This window comes from Chiroxiphia lanceolata, chromosome 5 (assembly GCF_009829145.1).
Source record: "Chiroxiphia lanceolata isolate bChiLan1 chromosome 5, bChiLan1.pri, whole genome shotgun sequence".
Classification (NCBI taxonomy): domain Eukaryota; kingdom Metazoa; phylum Chordata; class Aves; order Passeriformes; family Pipridae; genus Chiroxiphia; species Chiroxiphia lanceolata.
In genome coordinates, this window is record NC_045641.1 from 56,193,824 (window position 1) to 56,205,275 (window position 11,452).

At 51.8% G+C, this 11,452-nt stretch overlaps 1 protein-coding gene and 1 long non-coding RNA gene across 2 annotated transcripts; one reads left to right on the forward strand and one right to left on the reverse strand.

Annotated features, from left to right (window-relative positions):
- Positions 1-2,089: 2,089 nt before the first annotated feature.
- ASCL1 (achaete-scute family bHLH transcription factor 1) lies at positions 2,090-4,147 on the reverse strand. The gene is made up of 2 exons (XM_032688362.1): positions 3,320-4,147; positions 2,090-3,114 (listed from the first exon to the last, which is right to left on the reverse strand). Exon 1 carries the CDS (start codon positions 3,996-3,998, stop codon positions 3,342-3,344), a length of 657 nt encoding a protein of 218 aa, XP_032544253.1. The 5' UTR covers positions 3,999-4,147; the 3' UTR covers positions 2,090-3,114; positions 3,320-3,341.
- A 930-nt stretch (positions 4,148-5,077) lies between these two features.
- LOC116787142 lies at positions 5,078-7,864 on the forward strand. Its single transcript, XR_004357184.1, has 2 exons — positions 5,078-5,374; positions 6,941-7,864. It is a non-coding gene; the product is annotated as an uncharacterized LOC116787142 (long non-coding RNA).
- Positions 7,865-11,452: the final 3,588 nt, after the last annotated feature.

An 11,452-nucleotide genomic window follows, 5' to 3' on the forward strand; every position in this document is an offset into this window, starting at 1 on the left:
TCTCTCCGCTTCTCTTCCCCCACCCCCCACCAAATCCTGAGTAGTTCTAAAACTTATACTGCACCCAAAGAAGTCCCTGATTTATGGAGTTTACTAATGCTAACTGAATACTGTCTGTCAGGCAGCGCTGAAAGGCTCTCCGCGCTAATACAAGAAAAGGCTTTGTGTTGCTAAGCGATTAGAGCAGATGTAATGAGATTTACCCCAATCCTGCTTTGCCCTTTCCCTATCTTCAGTAAAATTGTGTGTGTGTGTTTTCTTTCTTTCTTTCTTTCTTTCTTTCTGGAGGGGGCTGAGGGGAAAAGGGAGGGAGGAGGTGGTGAATTTCTGAGCCTGTCTTATACATTGTAGCGAACAACAGCGTAACTTTGCCTTTAGTTTAATGAGTCTGGATATTTACTATTCAGAAGTGAGCAAAAAAGAACACCTGTCTACACAAGGAAGAGAAATTTCGCCTTTGTAACAGAATGAAACATTATCCTAATGTTATATTCATAGCTATAAATTACTCGCTACACTTTCTTTGCATACCTTATCTGTACACTTGCAAAAGTGGGTAAATAAAAAGGGAGATGCTGTAAAGGGAGAGCGGATGGCGGCATATAACGGTTATTATTTTCATAACTAAACATTAGTTCCACGAGCGGTTAAAACAAAGAGTGTTTGTGCTAAAGTAATGAGGGATTTCGTGACCTCAGCGTGTCCCGTCCCCTCCCGTCCCGTCCTTCCTCCCCCCCCCCCCCCGCGATTAAATCACGTATTGATCATTTCAGGGCATGAGGGGAAGAGGCGAAGGGGCAAATGTGGGTACACTTTTAAAGCAATGCAGGAAGGACTATGCATTGATATACACATGTATCAATGTCCGTGTGTGCATATGCATCTGTACATATACATATATAGTGACACATACACACACATACACACACACACACACACGGAAAATTCCGGGGTCCTCCACCAAAGTTTTTCCCTCTTCTTTTTTAAAAATAGCGCATCCCTCGCAACTCGATGGCGCATTTGTAGCGGAGCTGGCTAGATTATTTTTTTTCTTTTTTAGCTCCATACACCACACTGGCTCTCCCCGCTCTTTGTTGCTTTTTTTTTTTTTTTTTTTTTGTAAGATGCATTTTGCACTTTGCTTTCCGCTTGGCTTGGTGCACGCAAACTGAATTTGCAAGTGATGCAGGAGCCAGGCGAAAAGAAGGCGAATTCTGGTCACGTCCTTGCTAACTGACAACAAGCAGGCTAGCCAAAAAAAAAAAAAAAAAAAAAAAAAAAGCGGGGAATGGGGGGAAGAGTCCAATTTCTATTTGAGTCTTGGTAATTGGGTACTTTTACAGGCAGATCACGCTATTTGGGTAGAATAACAAGCTTAGAAAGACCAATGTCTCTAAGCTGCCACCCATTTCTACTACTTTATTTATTTATTTATTTTTATCTCCTTTCGCCTCTCGCTTCCCGTCTTCCCCGCGACGGTTTTATTTACCCAGCCACTATCTTTGCAGCGGCAACACAGCAGCCCGTGTTTTGGGTGGCAGCGACTGTGCTATCCCCCGTGTTTTTCAGCCCCGTTGGGTCAGAGCCGTGGAGCAGGATAGGGTCACATCGCCGAAACGCGGGATGGAGCGCCCTCTTTTTTTAATACTTGGGCTTTCGGGGGAATTCTTTAATGTGCAGTGATTTCAGGAAGCACAATGCAATCATTAATCATTCCCTCGCCTTTTGAATTGGATACACATTTGCAACACAGAAGGGCAAGAAAACAATGGTGATACCGCTAGATCTTTGCATATTTATATAGAGATAGATAAAGATATATATGTTACATCCATCAGATACAAACACTTCATATGCAACTTAGCTCCGGTATAACATCAATTAACATTCTGTCCTTACATTCATGGTTGTCAATGGCAGAAAGAAAAAAAATTGCATGCGGTAGGCAGCTGATAATTTTAATTAAAAAAAAGTTTTATTACGAAACTAGTTTATATAAAACAGAGTTATACAGGACCTTTGTAAGTTTGTAATAAAACAGTAAGAAAAGGCAGTGATGTAGGGGTTTTGTTTGTTTGTGTGGTTTTGCTTTTTTTTTGCTTTTTTTTTTTTCAAAAGGCAGCATATAAAAACAAATGGCTACCGTTTTGCGTTTGGACAATAGCTGCATAAACTTTGTTCACTTTGAACATTGTTTAATAACATTATTAATACATTAACAAAGTTTCTATAAAGTAAGACACGTTGGTGCTAAAGTACATCTGGAGGAAATCCAAGTCCTTTACAAAACCACATACAAAAATGGCAGTTGTAAGGTAACGTCGACTACAAGTCTAAACATGAAGAGGTAATAAGCATTACATATTAAAAAAAGTATCAAGATATACACATTTTAAACCATTTGTACAAAACCTCTATAAATCTCTCTCTCTCTTATGTACAAAAATAGCTTAATATATCCCCAACCGGGTTAGGATAGATACAAATAGATTTTCTTATCATAAAAAATTCACAAAAAAAAAAAAAAAGATTGGAAGCATTCTATGATGGAAACGAGAGGAAAAGCTTGGAGCGAGGGGAGGGAGAGGCGCAGGGAGGTGGGGGGTAGACGGAGCTCCAGGGACTTCTTTGAGTACAGCATAGCTTAACTTCAGCATCTCCACAAACATCGGGAAACTAACTTTGTCCACAGGTGATGAACGCCAGTCTCTGAAGGGCCGCAGCGGCGGCGAGGTGCGGGGGGGCCGCCTTTCTGCTGGGGAGGAGGAGGAAGAAGAGCTCCTCCGCCGGCCGAGGAGCGCAGCGCCCTTCCCGCGGCCCGGGGCTCCCCCGCCGGACACCCTCTCCGCCGGGGCGCTGTCCGTGGCAGTGCGACGGAGTGCAAAGGCCGGCCGGGCTCCGGGGGCGGCCGCCCCGACCGCCCCCGCGGCGCGCAGCGCTGTGCCCGCCCGCCGAGAGACGTGCCCGCACCGCCCTCCGACGGCGGGGGAGCTGGAAACGCGACAGGTTCTTTTTCTGGGTGGATTTCTGTCTCTCTGTGTGCGATCTGTGTTTGTGTCGGGTTTGTTTGTCTGCTTTTTGCTTTGTTTTTTTTTTTTCCCTTTTGTAACTGTCCTGTAACAATAAAAGAGAGAGGAGATCAGAGCCGCGCCGGGACCAGCGCAGCACCGGGCCGCGGCGCCGCCCGTAAGTACCGCGGGACACGCGGAGCCCGCCCGCGGGGACACCCAGGCTGCGTCCCCTCCCCCGGTGGCTGCGCCCCCGCCGTCCCGCGTCCGTCCCCTGCTTTCCCCCCGGCCCTCCGTGGGCGCGTACCCACCTGCCGCCGGGGCGGCCGGAGCTCAGAACCAGCTTGTGAAGTCGAGCAGCTCCTGCTCCTCGGGGCTGAGCGGGTCGTAGGAGCCCTCGTCGGAGGAGTAGGAGGAGACGGGAGAGCCCGCCATGGAGTTCATGTCGTGGGAGTAGCTGGGCGAGATGGTGGGCGAGAGGACGCCGGCCTGGAAGGCAGCGCTGACGGCGTCATGCTCGTCGAGCAGCTGCTGCAGGGCGCGGATGTACTCGACGGCGGAGCGGAGCGTCTCCACCTTGCTCATCTTCTTGTTGGCGGCGCCGTTCGGGACGTGCTCCCGCAGCGTGGCGAAGCCCAGGTTCACCAGCTTCACGCGGTTGCGCTCCCGCTCGTTGCGCCGCGCCACGGCCGCGGGCTGCTGCTGCGGCAGGCTGTACCCGAACCCGCTGAAGTTGAGCCGCCTCTTGCAGCGCATCAGCTCCGGCGAGGCCGAGCGCTGCCGCTTGGCCGCCCGCGGCGCCGAGGGCTTGCCGCCCGGGGAGGGCTGTCCGCCCGCCGGGCTCAGCTGCGGCGGCGGCGCCCCCGGCGGCGGCCCCGGAGGGGCGGCAGCGGCAGCGGCGGCCACGGCGGCGGCGAAGAAGCACGCCGGCTGCAGGAAGGGCGGCTGCCCGGCGGCGCTGGACATCCTGGCGGGGCTGCCGCTGGCCATGGGCGCGGGGGCGTCCTCTGCGAGGCGGGGGCGCCCGAGCGGCGGCCGGTCCCGGTGCCCCCACCACCAAAAAAAAAAAGAAAAAAATCGAAAAAACGAAAAGGAAAAAAATTTGCGACGTTCACTTAAAGGAAAAAAAAAAAAAAAGGAGCAAGGCGACGGACGAACGGCAGGGGAAAGGGACGGCGGCGACCGAGGGGAGCGGGCGGCGGAGCCGGGCGGGCGGCAGGTACGGCGGGCGGCTCTGCCCGCCCCCCTCCCTCTCGCCCTCCGTGCCGCGGCCGCGGGGAGGCTCGTGGCGCTCGCGTGTGCGCAGGCTGCTTTGCAAAGCCCCTTTTGCAAAAAAGTGGCTGAGGATTGTGTCTCTTATAAGGGGCGGACGGGGCTCGCCCCCCCTCCTCTCCTACACACACACACACACACACACACACACACATACACACACGCACGCATGCAGTCTCCCCCCGCCGCCCCCCCGCGCTCACACACACGCACACCCTGCACCTTGCGCCTTCCACGCTCCCCGGCTTTGCCGGCCGCGAGCCGCGGAGCGCCGCCGCCTTTCCAGCGCGGGGGGAGCTCGGAAGGGGGGGGCGGGGGGCGCGCACGAACACAGACATATACGCACACATACACACACACATATACACACACACACATAGACATACACCGCGCACACACCGCACCCCCCCCCCTCCCCGCTGCCCCCGCCACACACGCGCTCGCCGCGGCGCGGCCCCGCCTCCCCCCGCCGCCCCCCGGGGCCGCTCCCCCGCCCCCGCCCCGCCGCCCCCGCCGCTCGCGGGTTTGTTGTGGCAAGTGCGTGCGCCCGGCGCGTGCCGCGCTCCCGGCCCTGAGCAAACACCCGCCGGGGCGCCGCGCGGGGCGGGAGGCGGCGCGCGCGGGCCGCCAGCGGGGGAGGGAATGTGTGCGGGAGAACGGGAAAGGGGGGAGCCCTGCTCGGGGACGGGGACGGGGGACGGGGGGGGGGCCCGAGCGCCGTTCGCTGCCGTGTCTCGCCGCTCCCCGCGGAGGTGGGGGGCGAGCCGGGGCGCTGCTGCGGCGGGATGAGTGAGAGGGAAAGGGTGGCTCCCGGGGCAGCCGGGGGTGCGAGCGGTACTGGGACGTGCGGGGCATCCTCTGCGCCGGCTGTCGTCGGGGCGCTGTCGGGCTGGGGCCACCTTAGAGGCACCTGCCGGAGTTTGGAGAGGAGGGAGAGCCGCGGTGCGGGAAGAGTGGGCGCGGAGGCGGCCCGTGGCGTGGGCAGGCGGGCCGGTGCGTGCCCACGGGAGAAGCGCCCTTGCCATTGCCGGGACGGCTGGGAAGAGAAACTCTGCGTGCGGGACCACGGAAGGGCGGTTTTCCCTTTTCCCTGGGTAGCACCGGGATTTCTGGTATCGCTCCCTTGGCTCACAAGCCCTGCCAGCCTGCTGCGACCCTCCGCCCGGGGGCTGTCGTCCCCCCCGCTTCCAGCGGCCGGAGCCGCGTGTGCCCGGCACCGCACACGCCCCGCGGACGGGCTGATGGCTCTATTAGCCAGCAACAACGGCGGGTGAGCCCGTGTGGGTGTTAGGAGGAGGACGGCTGCGGCTGAGAGCAGAGCAGGGCAGAGCAGGCTTCTCGACCCAAGTCACCTCGAATTACCCCTCTGGAATGCTGAGTGCCACGGGGCGAGCTTGTCTGGAGAGAAAGAACAAACCCCTCTTGGGCGCGACCCAAGTGGATGGTCCTTGCCAAGGTCCGGCACGAGAGGGAGGAGGTTTGTCTCGTAGGGCAGCATAAAGTATGGATATGTTGGGCAGAGCAAGCAGGTGTGAAGTCAGCTCACCCTTCACTACCAGATCCTATTCCCAGGACCTTGCTGGCCCCGGGGAACTCACGGAGCCCCTGCCCCTCCCCTGGCACCCTGCAAAGTGGAAGCAGGTCCAAGCGGAAAATGGCATTTGCTGGGGAGTCAGAATGGACCTGGCATATGCAGGGGACATTAGCCCTGCTTCCAGGTGAAGTCTCAGTTGTGGCTCCAATGTGGAAAAGGGACAAATGTGGAAAAGCGGGGCTGAGGTGCTGAGAGCTTGAGGCTGTCAGGACTTGGGGGTCACAGCGACCCTGGGGGCTGTGGGAATATAGGCAGCCTGGGAGACGCGGTGAGGCTGAGCATTGAGGCGTGCTGGTGGCCCTGCTTTTGGCAGGAGCAGCAGTGAGGACCCTGGCATGGCCTTCTCTCTTGCCCTCCTGCCTTTCACATATCCAAGTATTTCTGGAAGCTTTAACATGTTTTCTGCCTTCAGCTCTGTCTCATCTCCACTTCTCTCTGTACCTTTCCATTCTGTAAACTCAGATGTGTATGCTCTCTAACCAAGTAGCAAGAACAGAGCCATGATATGACAGTGTCACCATGGGTAACATTATGGCTCTAGGAAGTCTCTGATAGGAGGAGTTAATCCCTGGTGCTCACACCAGCTCTAAAGTGTGGAAGGAGGGGACCTGCACAGTCCTGTTCAGGTTTCAACGGAAATGAGTGAAAAAGTAAGCCCTGCTCTGCTGCTGACCTCAATTACAGCAGCCTAGAGCTGTAGAAATCACTTCTTCTCATCTGCCACTGGACCCCTGACCCTGGTTTTGCCCATGAGTTTAAACAGTGATGCACATGAGTTTAAGCAGCAACATTATACAGGAGAACCTTAATGTGCACCTGTTAGCTAGTATTTTAGTAATTTTTTAACATGGCAGCTTCTAATGCACTTGTGATGAGAAAGGTGAAGTAGTTCCATATGGTCTAACCTCTGACACGCTTATATCAGAGCCCTCTTCACTGGCCACTGAGTTTGACTTTCAGCCTATTGTCTAACTGCATGTGAAATGTTTCAAATTATTTTATTCTCTCTTAGGCAGGACAGCCAAATCTAAACAGGATAAAATGTTTGCTTTTATTTTCTGTTTAGGAAGATCTCCCTCTTCATTTCGGAGTCTTCTGAATGGTTTGTTCAACATCCCTTGTCTGACGTCAGAATTGTCTTCGCTGGAAATAGTTGTTGCATTGCCAGCTCCATGTTGTGACTTTGGGAAGTGGTAACAGAAAAATAATTGCAACCCTGTAAACTATATGTATATTTAAGCCGTGTAATTATTCTGGAGCAGCCCACTTCCAGACTGTGTGGAAATACCACGTAGAGACATTCCTGCCCTTTTTCCCTGAAATGGCAGAATGAGAATGGAGTCTCTGGGTCCCTCCTTCTCTAGTCTCAGAGTTCTCTAAAAAAGACAAAACTCATGAGTTCCAGAGGTCATGAAGTGTAACTCCCATGTAATTTTGCCTCTGTGGTCCTGTACCTGCTTGTTTACCCCGACTCCAGGTACATTTGTGTGTAGGGAAGGATGGGGGGCAGAGCCTTTTCCTCCCTTGGCTATGTAGGGTCCTTTTCCATCCACTGCCACCGGGGAACAAACTTGCTCCTCTGAGTTGTCTGAGGTAATACCAATCTTGCCAACTCCCTTATTTACTCACTGTGCAGAGTAAGGGGTCTGGGGCTGCCAGATTTAGAGATAAATATTGTTTCAATGTTCCCCGCCTCCATCCACTCGTATGCACAGTCCTGCACCTGCACTTTGAAATTCTTAATTCTAACATAATGATAAATAGCCCTTCCCCTTTTCATTGGGCTTTTTTTTTTGTCTCTTTTTTATTATTATTTTTTTCTAATCTTGAACTGTCGTTACTATATAGTGACTTTTGTGTGCGCCTAAATCGTAGCCACACTCATGAGGTCTTTTGAAGTCCTTGCCTTTTTTTTTTTTAAAAAAAAAGCAAACCAACTTTGGTATGCCTTTTTTTTTTTTTTCCCTCCACTTCTTTTCTTTTTTAAAGGCCATTTACGTTATGATTAAATGCTGTCTTGGAAAAGCAGAACGAAAGTCGTTAATCTATATAGATCTTCAAAGAATCGATACATTCGGGACTTCTGTAGGATTTGTTACACTCCATTTTGTTACAGTAGGCAGCTCGTCTGGATTTGGGCACATGTGTTTCTCTCTCTCCCCTCGCCCTCCCCCTCCCTTTTCCAGCTTCCCCCCCAAGAGTGAAAATAAAGTAAAAGGTCTTTCATGGTAAACAAAACCAGCTTATTCTCCACATAGAACACATGAATAGCTGGAAAAAAAACTTACAATAAATGGTGCATTTTTTTCTCTGCTGGGTATAGCATTCAAGATCAGTCCAGTATTCAAGAAGCAGTCCATTTTTTGCTCAGCAAGAGAGTTTAGAAAAGAAGCGTGGGGTCTATTCAAGGATCTTTTCCCCCTTCACAATTGCTGGGCTTTATGAAACCTATCTTCCATGCCTTGTCAGAGTATTTCTGGGGACCAATTAGTGCTTTGTTGCAAGGCTTCTTTGCTGAATCTTTGAGCAGCAAGAAAAAGCTCTCTTGAGTCTCCCCTTATTTTGACTATTTCAGTCATTACTCAGTGTAATAATTAATATGACAACTGGACGCTGAAGTTTGTATAGAAACACCTCGGCTGCAGGAGAGAGCGTGCAGTGGGTGGTAACAAGCTACAGATCAGACCGAGAAGCCACACACACAAGGAAAGGGGAAAAAAAAAGGAGGGAGAGAGAATAATGAATGAAAAGAAAGAGAGAAAGAATAAAGATAAATAAATAGTTGGTGCAGCTCGAAGAAACATAATACAGACTTGTAAGGAAAAAAAAAAGGCACTTAGAAGGGGGGGAGGAGGGAGGGGTGGAGGGGCGACCCCAGGGAGGTAAACTTATTTTGAAACAGTTTTTATGTGAATATAATTTTCAAAACTTTGTTAGTTTCAGAAGTCAGGAAAATTATTTTCTCCTGACAGTTGTTCCTTCGAGTAAGTAATTTTCAAGGAACATCTGTTTACACTTTTGCATACTTGATAAACTTTAACGCCTCTTCCTAAGCGTCCCCTTATGGAAAGAACTTAGAACATTAAACCGTATTCGTGAGTAATTGTTGCCCATCCTACCCAGGGTGGAGGGAGGCTGGTTCTCGGGATAGCAAGTTGTTCGAGTTTTCTTGGCGTTGTATCATCTATAAGAGGAATAAAGCCTGTGCTCCGACGAAGAATTAAAAATGACGTTTGACCAGGGACACTGCTGAATTCTCCTCGAAAGGCGTCTTGGGATGAACACTCATCACTTTGCAGACATTTCTTGGGCTGCCAATTAGGGCATAATAAATAATTAGAGGTTTTAAGCATATTAGATACAGCTCATGCTAATGAGCTACATCAGGTCTTGTGCTAACCTGAAGTGACAGTTTGCATATAGGGCTGCAAAAAAAAAAAAAAAAAGCTATCCGCCGAGGCAGCTTTTCCCCCCGCCCGGGCCCACTCGCCTCTCCGCAGCTTCCGCGGGTTTCCCCGGGCGCTGCCGCCCGGCCCCCACCGCCCTCCGCGCCCGCGGAGCGGAGCCCTTCGCCCGCCGGCCCCGCCGGGTGGTCCCATTGTGCGGCCACGAGTCCCGCGTCCGTCACAGCCCCGGGGGATAAATCACACCGCCTCCCCCCAGCGCCACTTCTTGGAAGGCTAAATTTTGGGACCTAGGGGGAAGGGGGGTGTTTGTTTCCGGCGCCTCCGAGGCGGCTGTCCCCTGTCGGGGGTGAGAGAGGGTTTGGGTGATGCCTGCGGCAGCCTGGGAGGCGGATCCCCCTCATTCCCGGGGAGCGCAGGAGCGGGGACAGCCGAGGTCCCCCCGCTCCCGCCAGCGGTCTCTGCCGTGAGGACACAGTGCCACCTCCCGGCCACTGTCGCCCCGGAGGGAAGGAGCCAGGGGAAATCCTCCGGGAAGGGCATAGATGGGGTACATCCAAAAAGCATTAACGTTTTGGGCAGCCTGGGTCTGTAATGAGAGGGGATATGGCCGGGCGGTTTTGCAGCCGCGATGCAGACTGGGGTGTGAGGACATTCAGCCTGTCTGGGGAGTAAAAGGAGAGCTACAGCACCCCGAGACCTCTGGTAAACGCATATAGGATATCGAAAAGGGGGGCTGCCCCCTGCCATGCTCATACACAAATCGCCTGAGATACCCACGGATTCCTAATCTGGGAATGTTTCGTGAGCTTCTGTTTTCATAGAAAATGTCCCCTCCCCCCCTTCCCCATTGCTCTCTCACATCGATTGGGACATTCTGAACCAGCAGGGAGAAGACAGATTGCGTCCTTGCACAGGAAGGGACATCCCTGCCCACATAAAACTCACAGGTCTAGGGAAGCCACCACTGTGCAAATACTGGCTAATGGCAAAGGCAGGAAAGAGCAGTTTGAAAAGCAGCCAGAGTCCGTGGCCCTTTGAACTTGCATTGTGCTGGCCAGGGGAGCCTGCCAACTTTCAGTGCAAAGAGCCCTGTTAGGCTGAGCAGCATATCCAGGAATGGATGCATGTGGTGTGTTTGTGTGTGTGTGTGTGTATGTGTGTGCAACCAAAGTGTGTGTTTCTGAGGGAAAATGTGTGTTTTTAGGTAAAAGCAATGTGGGACATCAGTGCATAGCTGAATATGGTTGAAAGGAGTGGGGTTGAATGATGCTGCAGCAAGAGCCCAGAGCAGGATTGGTAGACTCAAAGCTCAAGTGCTCACACAGGGGCCACCGCAACTTGAAACCCAAGTGGGAATTCACAGTTAGCAATGTCATTGCAGGGGGATGAACCTGTGCTTGGTGTGCTGAACTTCAAAGTACTTCAAAGAGGACAGGGAAGCTCTAGCAGTTTGGACTCTGAAATGGTCCAAGGTAACCAATTCTGATGCAATTACCTGTTCCTACTGGAACAGCACTGGGCACACACTCCCACACCCCTACACACACCTCTTTGCTCCAGAAGAAGAGAATTTGGGAATTCCTGTTGGCAGGCAGGAGCTTTGCTTCTCCTAGCCAGTGTCTTTTGCTACCAGGTAGCCTCTGATAGTCCAGACAGATTAAACAGTGAACTGGTGGCTATACACTGGTGATACTATTATGACTATGTACCAAAAAGGGATAAGATTGCAACATAAGTAGAAAAAGCAGGGGGTAGAAGGAGGCAAAATAAATAGTTACCATAAGCTGGGAGGAGCACTACTTTGCATACCTGATGTTTCACTTTTACTTGTCATTACCATCAGGTAGAGTGAACATATATAAGAAAAGGAATGGAAAAAAAAGGGGGGAAAAGGGCCAAAAGCATGTAGAAGCTACAGAGAAGTAAAAGAGATAGATCGAAAATTAGTGAGAAGAGAAGGAATAAAGAAAGAGGAAGGCACAAACAAATGACAGAAAGAAGGGTTTATGATTTTGGATGCCACAGTTACTTTGACCAGCCAAAGGACATGCATTTGATTTTTTTTGAAATCTCACTGAAAAATATGCCGAGTAGGAAGCTTTCTCAGGGTGGCCTTCAGCATCCCTATAATGGATAAGACTGTGTCTCAAACTGCACAAACACAGGACACA

Bases quoted from the DNA above. Each gene is read 5' to 3' on its own strand.
- ASCL1 (XM_032688362.1), bottom strand. From the start codon at position 3,998: ATGGCCAGCGGCAGCCCCGCCAGGATGTCCAGCGCCGCCGGGCAGCCG.